Source organism: Myxine glutinosa, chromosome 4, assembly GCF_964187855.1.
Source record: "Myxine glutinosa chromosome 4, kmMyxGlut1.1, whole genome shotgun sequence".
Classification (NCBI taxonomy): Eukaryota; Metazoa; Chordata; class Myxini; order Myxiniformes; family Myxinidae; genus Myxine; species Myxine glutinosa.
Window position 1 is genome coordinate 11,105,863 of NC_136264.1, and position 21,275 is coordinate 11,127,137.

General features: G+C 45.7%; 1 protein-coding gene across 6 annotated transcripts in view; it reads right to left on the minus strand.

Moving 5' to 3' along the window:
• LOC137424410 (sarcolemmal membrane-associated protein) overlaps positions 1-21,275 on the minus strand; it is a 274,679-nt gene that overhangs the window by 163,518 nt on the left and 89,886 nt on the right. For all 6 annotated transcript variants that reach the window (XM_078775449.1, XM_068111836.2, XM_078775451.1 and 3 more), the window contains 3 exons: positions 19,485-19,580; positions 18,439-18,513; positions 13,468-13,608 (listed from right to left, as the gene is read on the minus strand). In XM_078775449.1, coding sequence (XP_078631575.1) covers positions 13,468-13,608; positions 18,439-18,513; positions 19,485-19,580 — 312 coding nt within the window. The remainder of the gene's footprint in view (positions 1-13,467; positions 13,609-18,438; positions 18,514-19,484; positions 19,581-21,275) is intronic.

A 21,275-nucleotide genomic window follows, 5' to 3' on the forward strand; every position in this document is an offset into this window, starting at 1 on the left:
TTCTTAACTCAGTATATCAATCTGGTGAGTTTCTTTTACACTTTGGTGATTTATTTGTTAAAAGAACCATGTCACTGATTGGCTGTCGCAGCAAGAAGTCAACAACAGGATTATATCACAGGTGGCGTGGCAAAATGTACGGACAGGTGCATTTGATGATTGGCTTCACAGTCGGGTATACAAGGGTTGTTGCGTTCTGTATTAGTGGAAAACAACTGCTGCACATCTCCAAAAGTTATTGCCGCTTCCTCTGGAGATGGTCCGTCAACTCGACCATGCTATTTGTCACGGAGTGGTGGCTTTACGAAATTACGGCATGAAAGAGCGTGCTATTGCTCGGCAGTATGGCATCACTCAAGGTCAGGTGTCAAAGATCCTGAAACGAAATGTTCAGAGGGGTGTCCCTACTCCAATATCGAGGCCAGGACGTCCCCGCAGAACCACAAGGAGGGATGATTGCCAGCTGCACCGGTTAGTCCGCAATGGCCGTACCAAGTCAGCTAATCGGCTTAGGGCTGAGTGGCAGCAACTGACAAATGTGCCTGTATCCAGAAGGCTAGTCAACCAACAACTGGTTCAAGCAGGCTATCGTGCCAGGCGTCCCCTGAGAAAGCCACGCCTGACCAGACAACACTGTCAGCGCCGATTGCAGAGGGCCAGAGAGCACGTCAATGGCAGCCAGGACACTGGAATCATGTGATCTTCAGTGACGAGTCTAGATTTTTTTTTTTTTTTTTTTTTTTTTGTATACAAGATCGAGGCTCGTGAAAGAGCAAACATTAATCACACAAAAAGACAAACCGACACACAAAACACAAAAAACAAGGGGAGCGGCAGACAAGATGGGGAGAGAGGGGGGAGGACACAAAAGAGAGGGGGAAGAAGGGGAAGGACACAAACACAACATTTGAGAGCAGGGACATCGGGAGGACTTGGGGGGAGGTGGGAGAGGATTAAAACATATGAACACTGCAAGGACTCTGGGGTGAATTACCGGGGGTAGAAAAGATCAAGGTTTTCGATGGGGGAAGATAAGAGATGGTGGTGAACAGCTGTTTTAAAGACCTGGAGGGAGGAGTGGGATTGAAGGGAGTGGGGGAGTTTGTTCCAGAGGCGGGAGAAAAGGGGAATGAAAGAGTGAAGGTGAGCAGAGAGCCTAGACTTTGGCAGTTTAACCATAAGAGGGTTGCAGGCAGATCTTGTGCGACCTGAAGGAATATTGGGGGGACAGAGCACAGAGAGAGCTGGGGGAGCAAGGCCGGAGAGGAGTCGGTAGAAGACAGAAAGACCACCTACCTGCCTGCGGTGAGTGAGTGAAAGGCCCTCAGAGATAGCTTCATCGCGGGAGATTCCAATGATTCTGAAAGCTTTGGATTCAACAGCGTGAAGCCGAGCCAGGTGTGAGGCAGGAGCACCAGCCCAGAGGGGGGAACAGTATTCCATTGAGCTGCGGATGAAAGCCTTGTATGTGGTGAGGAGCTCAGGTGTGCCAAGGAAGGACTTCGCACGACGGAGGATGCCCAGTCGGCGACTGGCTTTGGAGGCCAGCTTGGAAATGTGGTTTTCCCAAGAAAGATCATGGCAGATAGTGAGACCCAAAAGCTTGAGCGACAGAACTTCTTGGAGAGGATTGTTGAGAAAGTAGATGGGAGGGTTGTCCAGTCGGTCCTTTCGGAGAGACATTGTAAGAGTGTGAGATTTGTCAGGATTGAAAGACATGTTCCACTTGTTTGACCAGTCTGTGATTTTGTCCAGGTCTGCAGAGAGTGAGGAGGCTGCAGACTGCCGATCTGAGGGATGAGGAATGGAGCGACAGAGAGTAGAGTCGTCAGCAAAGAGATAGAGAGGATTTTCAAGAGAGTCAGAGAGATCATTGATGAAGACCAGAAAAAGCACAGGGCCCAGAACACTACCTTGGGGAACTCCAGCCTGAACAGGAAGAGGAGATGAGAGAAACCCATTCAGGGCCACACGTTGACTACGACCAGAGAGGAAGTCCGCCAGCCATGCGTGGAGATTTCCATGGATACCAAAGGAGGAGAGTTTGGAGAGCAGAGCAGGGTGCCAGACCGTATCGAAGGCACGTGAAATGTCAAGGGAGACAGCTCTAATTTCCTGTTTGGCGTTGAGGACCTCCATCCATTGTTGAGAAAGCAGAAGCAGCATGTCCAGAGTAGAGTGACCAGGTCTGAAACCAAATTGATGATCAGAGATCAAGCCATTGGAGAAGAGGAAAGATTTAATATCTGAAGCAATGATGGATTCCATGACTTTGCTGATAATTGGGAGAAGGCTGATTGGTCTGTAGTTGCTGGGATCTGTTTTTGCACCTTTTTTGTGCAAAGCGGTGATGTTGGCTGATTTCCAAGCAGATGGCAGATGACCTTGAGCAAAAGAGAGGGTGAAGAGAACAGAAAGAGGGAGTGAAAGAGCAGAAGAACATGATTTTAGGACCCGTGGGCTGATGCCGTCAGGACCAGTTGCAGAATCAGAGTCGAGGGTTGACAGAAACTTTTCCACCTTGTCAGGAGGAAAGGACACAGAGTCCAGGAGCAGCTTGGTACAACTGGGTACGGTGGGTACAGAGAGGGATGGGTTTGGGACACAAGATTTAGAGGCAAACACAGAGTTGAGGCATTCAGCTTTTTCACGTGCGGAGTCAGCCGTTAAGCCGTTTGAGGTGAGGGAGGGGATGGAGGGGGAACAAACACCAGAAACAGATTTGACCAGACGCCACCAGGATTTGGAAGAGGGAGACAGATAAGAGAGTTCGGTCTTGAGAATGGTGAGATATTGTTTCCTGGCTCTCCTGAGGGTGGACACACAATTGTTTCGGGCTTTGTGAAAGGAAATGAGATTTCCTTCCGTTGGATTTGCTTTCCAGGAGACGAAAGCAAGTTGTTTCAGGGCAACAGCCTCACCACAAGATTCCGTGTACCATGGACGGGAGGAAGGGTATGACAACTGAAGACGAGATGGTATAAATCTGTGCATGAGAGAGAGCAATTTACTTTGAAAGAATTCCCAGGATGAGTTGATGTCAGAGGCGGTAGAGATGGGAGACCAGTCCAGATGATTGATGGCTGCTTGAAGACCGTGCCAGTTGGCCTGAGTGAAATGCCAGACTCGTCGACGCTGAGGAGGCTCTCTGAGAATGGTCAGAGAGATGTCCACTTTGACAAGCACATGATCAGATGAGCCGATTGGAGCAGAAGAAGAGCAGCAGACATTTTCAGGGAAGTTTGTCATAACCAAATCCAGAAGAGAAGATGCTCCGTTGACTGAGATCCGGGTCGGGAAATTGACAGATTGTGTCAGTCCCAGTGAGTCGCAGAAGTCCTTTGCTGAAGAGCCATGGCTGGTGAGAGAGGTACCCACACCCAGCCAACTGGAATGGTGACAATTGAAATCACCACATATGAGGAAGAGAGAGTTGGGATGGGTAGATAGAAGTTGGTCCATATTATCAGACAGTGAGATGTAGATGGAGTCATCGCTGATTGGTGGACGGTACAACACACATATGAACAAAAGGTGGGAGCGAAGGGGAAGCCGTAGCCAAAGGTATTCCTGGGGGTGAGGTGGAGAGAGGGCAGTGGAGGGCGAGTGAGGAAGAGAGTTTTTTATAAAGATAGCAACCCCACCTCCAGGACGAGGCTCAGGTCTATCATACCGGAGGAGGGAGTAACCTGGGAGAGATACCAAGGCATCAGAGACATCATGAAGGAGGAAAGTTTCTGTTAAGCAGATCACATCTGGTTTGTCAGAAGCAACCTGTATGGAGAGGTCAGTCAAGTTTGAGCGAAGGCCCCGGATGTTTGAGGTCCATACCGTTAATGAAGAGGAAGGGGGAGCATCGGGTCCAGAACAGGGGGGGGGAGGGGTAGGGTAAGATGTGGAAGAGGAGGAAGAGGTAGGGAGAGCTGTTGAAGGTGTGTCAGAGATTTCAGAATAGCTTGGAGAAAGGGAAGAATGGGGGCAGACAAAAGGTTTGATGGAGATTGGGTGAGGCACAGTGAGGTGTTATTTGAGGAGGGGGAAGAGCAAGGCAGGAGGTTTGGGGAGATGAAGGTGAAAGTTGGAAGGAGGAAGAAGCAGGGAGGATGCTTTGAGGAGGAGGGGTGAGAGGGGAGTCTAGGAGGGGAGCGAGGGAGAGTCTCGGAGGGGAGGGGTGTGGGGGGAGTTTAGGAGGGAGGGGAGGGAAGGGGCAAGGGGGGAGATTTGAAAGGGATGGGTGATGGGGAGGATTTGGAGGGGAGGGGTGAGATTGGATTTTGAAAAGTGTACGATTCATGGGAAACGAACATTTTTTGCAAAATGAGTTTGAGACCTTCGAGTCAAAAATACGTTTGAGGACACTGGAGGAGGGATGGAGTTCTGGATAGTTTATGGAATGTAGAAAGGAGGAACTGTAAGAGATGGTATTATATATATTTTTTGGAATGAATAGATTTGGTGAGCAAGACGAAAGCATCCTTTTGTAGGAAAAGAAGAAAAGGGTGTTATAATATATGAGAGAAAATAGTTGTTCAGGGGAGAGATTATACATTTCTAACCGCGTGATCGCGAATGAAGAACGAACGAACAAATAAGAACAACAAATAAACGAATAAGACCTGGGAAGGAAATATTTTTTTGGGTTTTTTTTTTTTTTTTTTTGTGAGTACAGATATTAAACAAGGAGGACGGGGTGAACGACTGGGACGAAACAGAGAACGAAAATAAATTCAGCGCATTCGACGAATCGCTGAGAGAAAAACAAACCACAAGGTCTGAGACGGGTGTTATAATCTGGTTTGTTTAATCTGGTACGGTAGTCTAAGCCTACGAGTACTAGGCCGCAGAATACTCGATACCATTAACCGACGATTGTGTATACATGAACGAAAAATTAGCACCGAAAATTTTTCCAAAAGATACGCTATAGGTACATACACCGAAAGATAGGTACAGTCTCGACAAAAACACAATTGAGAAATATCACTTAGCTTCGAAAGCGTGAGCGCATGGAGCAGCTTCGAAAAGACGTGACCTCGCCGTGATCTCGCGAGATCTTTTCCGATTTGAAATCGCGATCTCGCGAGATCATGATCTCGCGAGATCATGGCATGCGATTTCTGGTCTATCGTCAAGATGGCCGCGTCCGAGTGCGCAGACAAGTGCATGAAGCCTACAACAAAGATTGTATAGTGCCAAGAGTCCAAGCTGGAGGTGGTGGGGTGACCGTTTGGGCTGTTTTTCATGCAGGGGGCAAAACTGACCTGGTTGTTCTGAATGGAAACCTGAACCAGTTCAAGTACAGGGCCATTCTGGAAGAAACATTGCTTCCATTTGCTCGTGCAGCCTTTCGAGGAAACTTTGTCTTCCAAGATGACAATGCATGGCCTCATCGTGCTCGCATGATCTAACACTTTCTTGCTGACCGTGGTGTAGAGCATATGGAGTGGCCTGCCATGTCCCCGGATATGAATCCGACAGAGAAATTGTGGGCAGAATTAACGCGTCAAATCGACCACTTCGACCAGCAGCCGACCTCTGTGCGTGAATTGCAGCAGGCTATTGTCACTGCATGGCAAGCGATTCCTGTCCAAACCTTGGCAAATCTCGTGAACAGCATGCCTCAACATGTACGTGCTCTCCTGAATGCTCGTGGGGGTTACACAAAGTACTGAACTGTAATTTTACCGTCGGTAATCCCAGTCGCAATTTAACTTTTGTGTTTGTTAAAAAAATTTTGGGCTAATGTGCAAAATAAAGAGATACTTCTGGAAAACGTACAGAAGTTTAACACAGTACTGTCCGTGAATTGAGTTCGATATCAGTTTACATCACTTTCAAGGATCAATTTATTTGTTTCGAAATGTCAAATGTGGTTTTTGTTTCTTTTAAAGGTCACATTAACAAAATCTAGAATAATTTCAACATAATTCCAATGAACTTTTGGTTCTAAGACATCTTGAAAAGTAAGTTCACCCCCACAAAAAAAATATTCCATATTAAATGCCAAGTCTGTATATGAAGGGCCAATTATTTATATAAATTAATTCAAATTTTATAAATTAATTCAATTCTATGCTGTTTATGCTAAGTCTGATAATTATCAACAGTTTCAACTGGCCACAGCTAGCCCTGCCAAATCACCTGAGGTACATGTAACACCAATCGCATCTGGGAGCACATCTAATAATGACATCGACAACATTCATGTGGGCCAGTGGTGCGTTGTAGAGTATGATGCAGAACTATTTGCAGGAGAAGTGAAAGAAGTCGGGGAACATGGAGATTACAGAGTATCGGTGATGCATCGGGCAGGGCACAACTGGAAATGGCCTAGCCCCAAAGACGACCTGACATTTTATATTAGAGACAAAATAGTTATGCTGTTAGATTATCCACTCATTGCCAACAACAGAGGACATTTCAAATTCACAGCCCAGTTCTAACTGAAAACACACAAAATTGTGACCAATTGGCAAACCAAAGACTCCACATATCACTGCACTGATTTCTTGCACTTAATCAAAGGGACTGCAGCCTAGTGATTGATAGACATTTTTTTTGATAGACAATTGCGTAGTATACAAAAGTTAATGTAGTTTAACTTGGGGTAACAAAGTGCACTGGATTATGTGTTGAAAGAGTAATATTTTTGCATATTTCAGGAACCACATGATTTTCGTTCAATGTATTTGAAGTGTGATATTTACAGTTGGAAAATGATATTTTGAACTTCTAGATAATTTGATTCTACAGTAGTGATAGAAGAGGTTTTGCTGTTGTGTACTTGTATGAGTAGCTCCATCTAGTAGGTTTATAGTTTTAATTATAAGTTAATAACTGCATGTGAAATTGTGACAAAATATTGCATGCAAAAACGCTGTGCGTGATGGTGATGTTCAGAGTGCCATTGTACAAAAGTAATCAATGCATGTGCACTAAATTTGCGTTACTATTTTCAATTGGCTGGCCGTGCAAACACGTATTGTACGCAGAGTGTATGGCAATGCAAGTAGTAATTCCTTTGTATTCATTACTACCTGATCGTTAGTCACATGTTTAATTAGTTCGTAATTATTCCTGTCTGACTTCTCCTACTTTCTGACCCAGCTATGTTCCCTCTCCCCCTCAATCCTCCTCCTTGGTGATTTCAATATCCACATGGACTCCACTGACTCCACAATAACCACTGACTTCACTGATTTACTCACCTGCTTTAACCTCACTCAACATGTCAACTTTCCTACGCATATCCGTGGTCACATTTTGGACCTTGTCTGCTCCACTGGATTAATTTTGCACCATCTCTCTGGCTCCGACCTCACCCTCTCTGACCACTTAGCCATCACTATGACCATCAACATCCCCACCCCAACACCAAGACATTATCGCACTATCAACTTCCGTAAGCTAAACGCTCTTTCACCTACCTCATTCTCATCCATCCTCTCTGAAAAAATGTCCACTTCTCCCTTCGTTGACCTCCACACCCCTTCCGACCTCAATGACAACTACAAACACACTCTCTCCTCCTGCCTTGACCAGCTTGCGCCTGTAAAAACCAAAACAGTTTCTTTCACCCATTCTGCTCCCTGGTTTACCCCTGAACTCCGCCTGATGAAAACTCGTGCTCGCCAAATTGAAAGACTCCGCAATAAAACAGGTCTCACAGTTCACTCCCAAGCCTACAAGGACCACCTACAACACTACAAAGATGCCCTCTCCCACGCCCGCTCCGCCTACTACTCTCAAATTATCCACTCTGGCTCCGGAAACCCAAAAGCACTCTTCTCGACAATAAACAAACTCCTCCGCCCCCTGGACACCACCACCCAGTCATTCACAGTAGACAACTGCATCTCCTTCCTTTCTTTCTTCCAACGCAAAATTGACAACATCTACAACAGCTTGACCACCACCGCACCCGCTCCCCCTCCAACCACCTGCCCCCCCTTATCCTGCCTTCCCCTGTCTCAATTCTCCCCGGTCTCCCCTACTGACCTCTCTGAACTCCTCATAGGAATGAAAACTGCCACCTGCACTCTTGACCCCATCCCCTCCAGCTTTGTCAAGGCCTCCCTCCCTGCTCTCTCCCCACTTATCATTGCAACAATAAACTCCTTCCTGTCTATAGGCATCGTCCCACCATCCCTCAAAATTGCTGCTGTTACCCCCATTCTGAAAAAACCTGGACTCAACCCTGACACCCTAAATAACTTCAGACCCATCTCCAACCTACCCTTTCTGTCAAAGGTTTTGGAACGCGCTGTAGCCGCTCAACTCAAACATCACCTCTCTGCCAATAACCTGTATGAAACATTCCAATCCGGCTTCCGCTCCAACCACAGTACTGAAACTGCTCTCCTCAAAATCACCAACGACCTTCTCCTCTCCTCTGACACTGGCAACCTCAACATTCTCGTCCTCCTCGACCTCAGCGCTGCCTTTGACACCATCGATCACACCATCCTCCTCACCCGACTTGAATCCACCTTTAACGTTACCGGCACTGCCCTCTCTTGGATTAAATCATACCTCTCTGACAGACGCCAGTTCATCTCCATCAATAACTGCAAATCCCCCACTGCTCCCCTCCCCCAAGGTGTCCCCCAAGGTTCAGTTCTTGGCCCCCTCCTCTTCATCCTTTACCTGTCCCCCCTCGGTCACTTAATCCACCGTCATGGTCACCAATTCCACTGCTTCGCCGATGACATCCAGCTTTTCATCTCCACCAAGTCCGTCTCCACCGACACCCACTCTATCCTGACAAACTGCATCTCTGAAATAAAATCCTGGCTTCAAACCAACTTCCTCAAACTTAACTGTGATAAATCTGAAATAATCATCATTGGCCCAAAAACGCTCACAAAATCCACCCATAACTTTGCCCTCAACATCGACGGTATCCCAGTATCCACCTCCCCTCTCATCCGGAATCTTGGCATCATCTTTGACCAAACCCTCTCCTTCGACAAATACACTAAACTAGAGTCCCTGTATAAAGAGAGTTGCGCCATGCGCTGACCCGAGATTTCTGGTCACGTGATTTCGTGGCGCCATTTTGTGTCTAACTTCACCGTGCGTGAACGTCAGCTTGGTACGGGAATGTTGTTTATTGCCAAACAAAATGACTGGTTGTTCTGCTTTTGGTTGTTCAAACCAATCTGGGAAATATAAGATGTATAGATTTCCAAGTGATAATGTCAGAAGACAAATTTGGGAAGCGAAAGTCAGACGAAAGAGCTGGAAAGCGATCGACTCCTCGAGACTCTGCCAGGTAGGCCCACGCCGCTTGATGATCGATGTTCAAAAGCAATTCTATCTGCTCGGTTTTTTTTTGGTTGTCTGTCCGTTGAAAACCCTTTTAAAGGGAAGTGATTTGTGTTTGTTTATAATCTTCAAGGAGCTGACCAAAAATGCATTTCCGTGGGAAGAACCCTGCTCAATTTTTTTCGGGTAGTCCTAGCGGACCGCATATTGTCATTGATTGATGAAATGTCCCGGTACAGTGACATTGCCTGGTCTGCGGTTGGGTAGTCTGCGGGCAATGTCACTGTACTTTTTCAGAGGGAATTAATTTTGATTTTATAGGGGTGGGAAACCCATGGTCCGTTTTGTTTTCAGTTGTCTGTCCGTCCATTCAAAACTTATTCCGAGGCAAGTTATTTTTTTGGTTTAAAATCTTTAGCCTAATCGGCAATCATAAAAGCAATTTTAGGGGGGGACCTGCTCAATTTTTTTGCGGGTTGTGCAGCCATCCATACGTCCAAAATTTGACGAGTTATTGTTTGCTTTGTACAGTGCTCATGCGTCTTGTGGCATATTTGGTCAAATATTTCCCACCCCGGGATTTATGGCCAAATTGTAGTGATGGAAGATTTTGCACATTGGACAATCCCTATATATTTAACCTGGTGACTTGTGAGGAGTGAACGGAGTAGTGATGGTGTCTCACTTGTGAGGAGTGAACGGAGTAGTGATGAGTCTCACTTGTGAGGAGTGAACGGAGTAGTGATGAGTCTCACTTGTGAGGAGTGAACGGAGTAGTGATGAGTTTCACTTGTGAGGAGTGAACGTAGTGGGATGAAGTGTTGGTCTGGTCAGAGTGTTGTATTTGTTTTTGTTGATCTGTGTACTGTATTCCTTGATGGTGAAGTAGCTGAACATCAAATAACCTTCAAGCGTCCTGGTGCACTGCATAAAGCCAGATGGATGGCGAAGCTCCTCTACTCAATCAAATTATGTCTCTTCGAAAAACAAATCGCTGATCTTCCAGCAGGTACAATTACCACAGAAAAACAAGTGCCAAAGATCAGAGAATTTGTCACGTTTGTCACTCTAGTATACAGCTCCTGGTGGATGACATGTACCTCTGTCACCGATGCCCCATGGAATGACCTGCAGCTCATCTCCAAACTGAAACAGTATGAAGCTGTCAATGCTGGAATCTCAAGAAGTGCCCTGAAAGCCTTCAAACGACATCTCTGGTACCTCACAGAAGAGATGGTTCCACTTGCCCTCTTCAGCTCAGTTGTTCCTCATGACCATCGCCATGCTCTGGCAGACAGACTTCTGGAGGTTCAGCCAGATTTTCCAGGAACCAACCCACAAGGACGGTTTGGTACTGGGTTTGGAAAGCCCAGATTTCCTGATGACTTGACTGAGAAGACCACTCTGGCTGATTTTGTTGGACCAGATTCATGGTACCTATTTCATCATCTGAAGCTTGACTGGGCATTTCTAGTGACCGATGTTCAAGAATGGACTAACTCTGCAGCCTACCAGACATCATGGACTAATGTTGAAGCCTTGAATGTGGTGAATGACTCTGCAGAAAGGGGAGTTAAGCTTAGCTTTGACTTCCTTTCAGCAGCCAGAAGTGAAGACCACTACCAAAATGTGCTATAAGTTGTTGAGCAGAACCGCAAGGAGAAACCGAATCTTCGAAAGCGAGCAGCTCAAGACTAAACTGTCAGAAATATCCATGAAAACTACAGTATCTTTGTTTTGTTTCTATTTTCATGTTCATCCATAGTCAGATGTACTCGTATTAAGATGATAAATGCTAAGATTGTGTATATATGATTCTACTGTAATAAAAATTATATCATTCTGGTATCTATAATACATATGATTATACCAATAAAATCATGATTTTGACTATTTGTGTATAAGTGAATTATATCCCTATCCCTATGATGATTATATATTGCTACAGAGCACAATAATACCTTTCCAAAGAGCTATTGTATGTAGCAATCGGTCAATCCTTTCATTTTTATTTATGGGCCTCAAAACAGCTGCGTGTCAAATTTCTGACTCTGATACTACCGACTCAAAATCTAATTTGCTGAGGTGGACCCAGAAGATGATATCAAAACCTTACCAAATTTTGCATAGGAACTTTATTTTATGACTGGAACAAAATAAAATTGGGGACAGATTGTTTTCTTGACATAGGGGCGTTTGATGCACCCTAGTACCCAGCTGCTCCTGGACTCTGTGTCCTTTCCTCCTGACAAGGTGGAAAAGTTTCTGTCAACCCTCGACTCTGATTCTGCAACTGGTCCTGACGGCATCAGCCCACGGGTCCTAAAATCATGTGCTTCCGCTCTTTCACTCCCTCCCTCTTTCTGTTCTCTTCACCCTCTCTTTTGCTCAAGGTCATCTGCCATCTGCTTGGAAATCAGCCAACATCACCGCTTTGCACAAAAAAGATGCAAAAACAGATCCCAGCAACGACAGACCAATCAGCCTTCTCCCAATTATCAGCAAAGTCATGGAATCCATCATTGCTTCAGATATGAAATCTTTCCTCTTCTCCAATGGCTTGATCTCTGATCATCAATTTGGTTTCAGACCTGGTCACTCTACTCTGGACATGCTGCTTCTGCTTTCTCAACAATGGATGGAGGTCCTCAACGCCAAACAGGAAATTAGAGCTGTCTCCCTTGACATTTCACGTGCCTTCGATACGGTCTGGCACCCTGCTCTGCTCACCAAACTCTCCTCCTTTGGTATCCATGGAAATCTCCACGCATGGCTGGCGGACTTCCTCTCTGGTCGTAGTCAACGTGTGGCCCTGAATGGGTTTCTCTCATCTCCTCTTCCTGTTCAGGCTGGAGTTCCCCAAGGTAGTGTTCTGGGCCCTGTGCTTTTTCTGGTCTTCATCAATGATCTCTCTGACTCTCTTGAAAATCCTCTCCATCTCTTTGCTGACGACTCTACTCTCTGTCGCTCCATTCCTCATCCCTCAGATCGGCAGTCTGCAGCCTCCTCACTCTCTGCAGACCTGGACAAAATCACAGACTGGGCAAACAAATGGAACATGTCTTTCAATCCTGATAAATCTCACACTCTTACGATGTCTCTCCGAAAAGACCGACTGGAAAACCCTCCCATCCACTTTCTGAATAATCCTCTCCAAGAAGTTCTGTCACTCAAGCTTTTGGGTCTCACTATTTGCCATGATCTTTCCTGGGAAAACCACATTTCAAATCTGGCCTCCAAAGCCAGTCGCCGACTGGGCATCCTCCGTCGTGCGAAGTCCTTCCTTGGCACACCTGAGCTCCTCACCACGTACAAGGCTTTCATCCGCAGCTCTATGGAATACTGCTCTCCCCTCTGGTCTGGTGCTCCTGCCTCACACCTAGCCCGTCTTCACGCTGTTGAAACCAAAGCGTTCAGAATCATTGGAATCTCCCGCGATGAAGCTAACTCCAAGGGCCTTTCACTCACTCACCGCAGGCAGGTTGGTGGTCTTTCCGTCTTCTACCGACTCCTCTCTGGCCTTGCCCCCCCCCAGCCTTCTCTGGGCTCTGTCCCCCAAATATTCCTACAGGTCGCACAAGATCTGCCTGCAACCCTCTTATGGTTAAACTGCCAAAATCAAGACTTTCTGCTCACCTTCACTCCTTCATTCCTCTTTTCTCCCACCTCTGGAACAAACTCCCTCACTCTCTTCAATCCCACTCCACCCTCCAGGTCTTCAAAACAGCTGTTCACCACCATCTCTTATCCTCCCCCATCCAAAACCTTGATCTTTTCTACCCCCGCTAATTTTGGTCCCCTTGTGTTTTATACCTCTCCCCCCCCCCCCCTCCCCTTCCCACGCCTCCTGCCCCCAAGCCTTCTCCCTCCCACACTTCTCCCTGCTCTCAAATGTTGTGGTTGTGTGCTTCCCCTTCTCTCCCCATCTTGTCTTCCGCTCCCTCTTTTTGTATATTTTGTTTGTCTGGTTGATTTGTTTGTGAAATAAATGTTAGCTCTTTCATGAGCCTCGATTCAGTATACAATAAATAAATAAATAATAATAAAAAAAGGATGCACGGACAACCCAAAAACAAAAGGTCTTCACGTGTCCACGGGTTAACAGATGGTCCTCAGTGCTTGCGTGCATGCTTCATATAAGAAGAAAAAAAAACACAAAAAAAAACTGCATGAGTAATGTAGCATTGGCAACAAGCTCACCTCGTGTTCAGCAAGCTTTCTTGCGGCAGCCAGCTTTTCTTGCAGCACACGCCACAGAGACTCCTTGGCTGTCGTCTCATAGTTCAACTTGTCCTCAAGTAACTGTGACAGTTCCTTGCGTAAGGACTCCTCCGGCAGGCTCTGAGTATCACGTTATATAGTTCAGCAGCAATCAAAATGCCCAACAACAAGCTCTAGTTTTATGAACAAAAATAAACGTTCACAGCAAGAACATTTGATTACCATAGCCTATATAATATTCAACATTTCAAGAATCACAGAGCAGACAATAAAGTGGTGTGGCCAACTCAAACTCTTCTCACAGATAGACACTCAAAGTTCAAAATTTCATTAAGGGCCCATGTTGGTCACGTGCCGAGGCGGTGTGACACAGGTTTGAAATACATGAAGAGACCCAAGACAACAATTATCAACTTGGCTTTAAGGCAAATGACTAGAGATTGCATCTTCAACTAGAGAGTTCATAGTACACCTCCTGCACAGTTTTGAGAAACAAAGGGATGGGCGGGGTCTACAAGCAGCAAATTTGATTGGGAGGTATGATAAAATGCCGTAATATTTTGTCCAGGTACTGCTGAACGGAAGGGTTTTGAAAGTACCAAAAAGTCGATTTGTGTTCGACAGTGTTCAAGTACAGTACATAATTCAATTGAAAATAAAATAAAGATTTTAAAGATTGCATTAAAAAAAAACAAAATCGGGAGTTGACCGCCGTTGATGCAGCATCTTTTACACCACCTTATTACCTTCGCAAAAGCGGAAGGTTATGTTTTGATCGCTGTGTATTTATTTGTATGTCTGTGTGTGTGTGTGTGTGTGTATGTTATTCGCATAACTCAAAAAGTATTCAACCGAATTGCATGAAATTTGGTGGGATGATTGGTTATTATACGGGACACATTTGATTAGATTTTGGGAGCAATCGGGTCAAAGGTCAAGGTCAAGGTCACGAAAAGGTCAAAATCGTATTTTTACCATAGCGCGGTCAATTTTTATCCAATTGGCATGCAACTAATGCCAAAATGTTCAGAATTCAATGCCCGATCTTGTGATATACGACATGACCCAGTGAAGACATTACCCTTGTTAGCGGTTGGGGGTCAAAGGTCAGGGGGGTCACGACCTTGCAAAATGTGCGTTTTTTGTCATAACTCGGTCAATTCTTATCCGATTTGCATGAAATCAGCACCAAACTGTTCACTGTTCTGTTCCCTACACTTCCATGCCAAGTACAGAACAGTAGCTGCGGCGAAGGTATGCGCTCTACCGAGTGCCCGTTCTAGTTTAACATGCTACATTAGTTCTTCATGCCCGTTGTTTGTGTCCTTTATGATGTATTTAAAAACATTAATTTCCTGTTTGGAACGATTTTCGAATTTTGTTTGACTGCCAGGCATCTCACCTCACCCCTCTGCGCAAGTGCGGTCGGGATGAATTCAGAGCCATAGTACTGTTAAAACAGGTTTGTTTAAGTAATGGTTTGTTTTCCGATTCATGTTAAAAATATAATATTCCATAGAAATCAAGTTATTCCTTGATCATAAACTGACGTTTATAGACAGAAGGACAGACACACAGACAGAATGAACAAATTATTGCTTAACCCCCGCGTTTCGCTTCACTTACATGGGGTAATGACCAGTTATGCCTCTTTTTCTTTCTTTTTTTTTGTGTACAAGATCGAGGCTCGTGTAAGAGCTAACATTAATCACATAAAAACAAACTGACACATAAAACATAAGATAAGGTAAGGGAGCGGGAGACAAGATGGGGAGAGAGGGAAGCACACAAGTACAACAGCAGAGAACAGGGACATCGGGAGATCTGTGGGAGGGAGAGGGATTGGGGAGACGGGGCACGGGAAGGGGGTTAGGGGGGAAAGGTAGAAAACACATGGACACTGCTAGGACTTCCAGGAAAGAAGTCGGTATTTCAAAAAAGTGGATCTGGGGTGAATTAGCGGGGGTAGAAAAGATCAAGGTTTTGGATGGGGGTCTACCAATACAATTCATCTGAAGAGGATGGCTATCCAAATAAATATTAATTTCTTGGACATTTGATGATCGAATAGCTGACGGGAGTGTTTTGTGATTACAAGTTGCGAGGTTGCTGGTATGAAAAGCACTGATATTTGTTCTGTAGGTGTCGTGAGAAATAGTAATTTAAATGTGGATACCGATTTTTAAAATCTGTTTAGGTGGCCCGGCGGACCACAAAAAAAACAAAAACACGAACGGCACTCGGTAGAGCACATACCTCCGCCAGACTGAACAGTTTATGTTTTGTATCCGACTGATAGGTCAGATCTGGATTCGGACCTGAACCAAAATCTAATCGGCTTGTTCTTGTCACCTAAACAACTCATTCACCAAGTTTAGTCATAACTCATCCACAACTTTTTGAAATATTATGTTATATATCACTTTCCACCACACATCTCAATGGTGAAGAATCACTTACAAAATTAAATAATTCCCGTATCCGAATCCATATTCACCAGAATCGAATCGATTCGATTCGGTCTCGTCACACACCCAACCTGTCCACAACTTTTTGAGATATTTTGTTCACAAATAAACAGACAGACAGGGGTGAAAACATAACCTCCATCCACCTTTGGTGGCGAAGGTAATGAAACATCAAATCAAACACCAGACGGCATTAATCATATACAGTCGTGGCCAAAAATATTGGCACCCTTGCACTTTTTCAAGTAATGCACCATTTCTTCCAGAAAAGTATTGAAATAAAAAAATATTTTGGTATCCACATTTGCATTTCATTGGTTTGCAGTGAAACAAAACAAAAAGAGCTGAAAAAATTACTAAATATTAGCTTATTCCATCCAGAAATCCTAAAATGGCCCAGACAATATTATTAGCACCTTTTAGAAGTTGTTAGAAATAATTAGATGTCAAGCAGGTGATTCTCCTTTACTTTGGAATTGAACTCACCTGTGGTGAGTTGCAGCTGCCTACAATATAAAAATCACTCATTCAACCAGTTTGAGAAGAGAAAAGGAATCATTCTGCTGTTTTGTGTCACTGTGGGTACCGCAATGAGCATGGAGAAAAGAAAGAAAACCAGAGAATTGTCTGAGGAGGTCAGACGTAAGATTGGAGCCAAGCATGGACAATCGCAAGGATAAAAGTAAATCTTCAGAGACCTTGATGTTCCTGTGTCCACCGTACGCAATGTTATCAGGAAGTTTAAGGCCCATGGCACTGTAGCCAACCTCCATAGACGTGGCCGCAAGAGAAAACTTGATCGAAGATTGAAGCGAAGGATTGTTTGAATGGTGGAGAAAGCACCTCAAATCAACTGCCAAACAGATTCAAGCTGACCTTCAGGCACAATGTACGACCGTTTCAACTCGCACCATCCGTCGCCAACTCAATGAAAGGGGGTTCTATGGTAGGAGACCCAGGAGGAACCCACTGTACTGAGACATAAGAACTGTAGTTTCCAAAACACAGCTGAATTAGCCAAAATCCTTCTGGAGAATGTCCTGTGGGTAGATGAGACCAAATTAGAGCTTTTTGGGAAAGCACATTATCTCGATGTTTAAAAAAAACCCACCTTTAGATGCCATTTTTCCCCGCAAAGCGGGGGTTGGCCTTTTTCGGGCACCGTGGTTGTTGTTGTTTTTGTTGGTCCCCTTTTTTGAAGCAATGTTTTATGGCCGGATGCCCTTCCTGCAGCCAACCCTGTTTGTCGCCTTTTACGACACACAGGGAATTACCAGTGAACTGGTACTCAATTTGCCGACATCGGAAGGATGACAGGCTGAGTCAACCCCCCTGGCGTTAATTCAGCGATCGACCGGGATTCGAACCCAGGATCCTAGGATCCTAAGCTGGCACCCTAGCCGCCAGTTTACAGAAAACAAAATGAAGCCTTCAAAGAAAGGAACACCTTCGATACAGTCAAACATGGAGGAGGTTCAGTGATGTTTTGGGGTGCTTGTGCTGCGCTGCCTCTGGCACTGGATACCTTGAATGCGTGCATGGCATCATGAAATCGGGAGATTACCAGGGCATTTTGGAGCGCAATGTTCAACCCAGTGTCAGAAAGCTGGGTCTCCGTCGAAGGTCATGGGTCTTGCAGCAGGACAATGACCCAAATACACTTCAAAAATCACCCAGGAATGGTTTAAGACAAAACACTGGACTGTTCTGAAGTGGCCAGCAATGAGTCCAGATCTAAATCCGATTGAACACCTGTGGGGAGATCTGAAAACAGCAGTTGAGAGAAGGCACCCTTCAAATCTGGGACAACTGGAGCAGTTTGCACAAGAAGAGTGGGCCAAACTGCCAGTAGAGTGGTGTAGGAAGCTCATTCATGGCTATAGGAAGCGCTTGACTGCAGCTATTTTGTCCAAAGGCCGTGCTACGAAATATTAATTCTCGGGTGTCAATAATTTTATCAATGCCATTTCTTTTTATTTTCTGATTTAAAAGGATATATTAAGTTCTGAATCAAAAACAAAAGGTTCTGTAATATTAACGGTGAAATAAAGAATTGTGCAAACCAAATACTTTTGTCAATTTAAACTTATTTTTCGAGAAAATTGTGAGTTATTTGAAAAAAGTGAAAGGGCGACAATATTTTTGGCCACGACTGTATGCAACATCTCAGGAAGCAAGAAAATCCACCTCACTGATTTCCTTGGAGAACGTTATCCATGTGGAATAGTGCATTTGATCAAATGAAAGCCAATAAGCCAATAAGAAAGCAAACACCTGAAACAGCAGCCATACGTTGCTCTTCCTACATTGGTTAGCATATTCCGATCGGCATTCAATTTCTAAAATCCAATGTTTAACTTGTCTGCCAACACAGACCAATACCAGCCTTTATGAAGACTAGTATTCTGTGAAATAGGTTTGTCAGCATTTTCACCTGAATTTATCTCCGGGAATGTTTACAAAGTAGGCAAGCAAAGCTTACCTTCACGGCATAAACCTGAAGCTGATGTTCCAATACTTCCAGCCTGGATAGTAACCTATCCTCATCGATCAGAGCCTGGCAATAACAACAGGAGCAGTGTCAGGAACAATGGTTTTAAAAGTATCATCGCAGTACCTTGAGATCAAAGACTTACAGAAAAAGAGTGAAGAAGTGAGGTTACAGATCAAAACTAGAAAGGCACTCGGTAAAGTGCGTACCTCCGCCAGGCTCAACAGATTGTTTTTATCTCAATGATAGGCCGGACCTGGATTCAGACCTGAACCAAAATCGAATCACTTGTTCTTAATACCGAACCAACTCATTCAGCAAATTTTGTCCAAATCTGTCCATAAAGTTTTGCGATATCCTGCTATATATCACTTATAGCCCCTATCACTCAATGGTGAAGAATCTCTTTTAAAATTCTCTGATCCAGATCTGGATTCGAATCTTCACCAAAATTGAATCAATCCTTCCTTGTCACACACCCAGCTGATCCACAAAATTTTGTCCGATTCCGTCCACAACCTTTGAAGATACCATGCTATATATAGTTTTTGGCCCTATCTTTCAATGGTGAAGAATCAGAAAAAAATTCGAGTATCCGGATCCGGATGTTCACCACAATCTAATCATTTTGTCCATGTCACATACCCATCTTCTCCACCAAATTTCGGCCAAATCCGACCACATTTTTTGAGATATCTTGTTCACCAACAGACAAACAAACAAAGACAAGGGTGAATACATAACCTCCATCCACCTTCATTGGCGGAGGTAATTAAAGCTCCACGTAGACAATAGGAAAAGTCTAGAAAAATCTTCTTGAACACCACTTGTTTTTGTTTTTTTAAATTGCAAAATTGCAAAATTTAAATTACAAAAATTGTTTTTGTATTTTTAATTTAATGCTCCCCCAAAAATACACAAACCCCAAAGGCCGAATTTCAACTGCTATAAAATCTGAAACTTTATTTTTCCATTGGCAACTTACTGCCACAGACGACAAGAGAAAAGTCCTGCAAAGTTCGAAGCAATAGTTTCACCTGCCAGCTGTTCTCTGAAGCCTCCTGAGTGCTTGCCAAAAGCCGCTGAAGTGTAGCCAGCTTCTGTTCGAGCATTTGCTCACGATGCAAGGCCTCCTAAACAACAGCATGTAAAATTAAAGCAGGTGTAGCATATATAACAGAGGGGAATGTAGTGGTGTCCATGGTGAGATTTACCAAACATTATGCTGGTTGCGAGGTTACAATAAATCAGCAGAAATAAATAAATTAATGGATGAATTTTTTTTTTTTTTTTTTAAATACTGAATCGAGGCTCGTGAAAGAGCTGAAAACCGCGAGGGAAAGACAGTACAGGGGGACCGCGAGGGAAAGACAGCACAGGGGGCCCCGCGAGGGAAAGACAGCACAGGGGGCCCCGCGAGGGAAAGACAGCACAGGGGGCCCCGCGAGGGAAAGACAGCACAGGGGGCCCCGCGAGGGAAAGACAGCACAGGGGGACCCGCGAGGGAAAGACAGCACAGGGGGACCGCGAGGGAAAGACAGCACAGGGGGACCGCGAGGGAGGGGGACAGACAGGGGGACAGACAGGGGGACAGCACAGAGGGACCGCGAGGGAAAGACAGCACAGAGGGACCGCGAGGGAAAGACAGCACAGAGGGACCGCGAGGGAAAGACAGCACAGGGGGACCGCGAGGGAAAGACAGCACAGGGGGACCGCGAGGGAAAGACAGCACAGGGGGACCGCGAGGGAAAGACAGCACAGGGGGACCGCGAGGGAAAGACAGCACAGGGGGACCGCGAGGGAAAGACAGTACAGTGGGACCGCGAGGGAAAGACAGCACAGTGGGACCGCGAGGGAAAGACAGCACAAGGGCACCACGAGGAAAAGACAGCACAGAGGGACCGCAAGGGAAAGACAGCACAGTGGGACCGCGAGGGAAAGACAGCACAGTGGGACCATGAGGGAAAGACAGCACAGTGGGACCGTGAGGGAAAGACAGCACAGTGGGACCACGAGGGAAAGACAGCACAGAGGGACCGCGAGGAAAATACAGCACAGTGGGACCACGAGGGAAAGACAGCACAGTGGGACCGCGAGGGAAAGACAGCACAAAGGGACCACGAGGGAAAGACAGTACAGAGGGACCACGAGGAAAAGACAGCACAGGGGGACCGCGAGGGAAAGACAGCACAGGGGGACCGCGAGGGAAAGACAGCACAGAGGGACCGCGAGGAAAAGACAGCACAAAGGGACCGCGAGGGAAAGACAGCACAGGGGGCCCCGCGAGGGAAAGACAGCACAGGGGGACCCGCGAGGGAAAGACAGCACAGGGGGACCCGCGAGGGAAAGACAGCACAGGGGGACCTGCGAGGGAAAGACAGCACAGGGGGACCCACGAGGGAAAGACAGCACAAGGGGACCCGCGAGGGAAAGACAGCACAGGGGGACCCGCGAGGGAAAGACAGCACAGGGGGAACAGCGAGGGAAAGACAGTACAGTTGGGACCGCGAGGGAAAGACAGTACAGTTGGGACCGCGAGGGAAAGACAGTACAGAGGGACCGCGAGGGAAAGACAGTACAGTTGGGACCGCGAGGGAAAGACAGTACAGAGGGACCGCGAGGGAAAGACAGTACAGTTGGGACCGCGAGGGAAAGACAGTACAGAGGGACCGCGAGGGAAAAACAGTACAGAGGGACCGCGAGGGAAAGACAGTACAGAGGGACCACTAGGGAAAGAGTACAGGTATGTACTACAAAGAGTACAGTACAGGTCCCCCAGTACAGGTATGGAAAGAGTACAATATGAGTACGAATGATCGTTTTAAGGC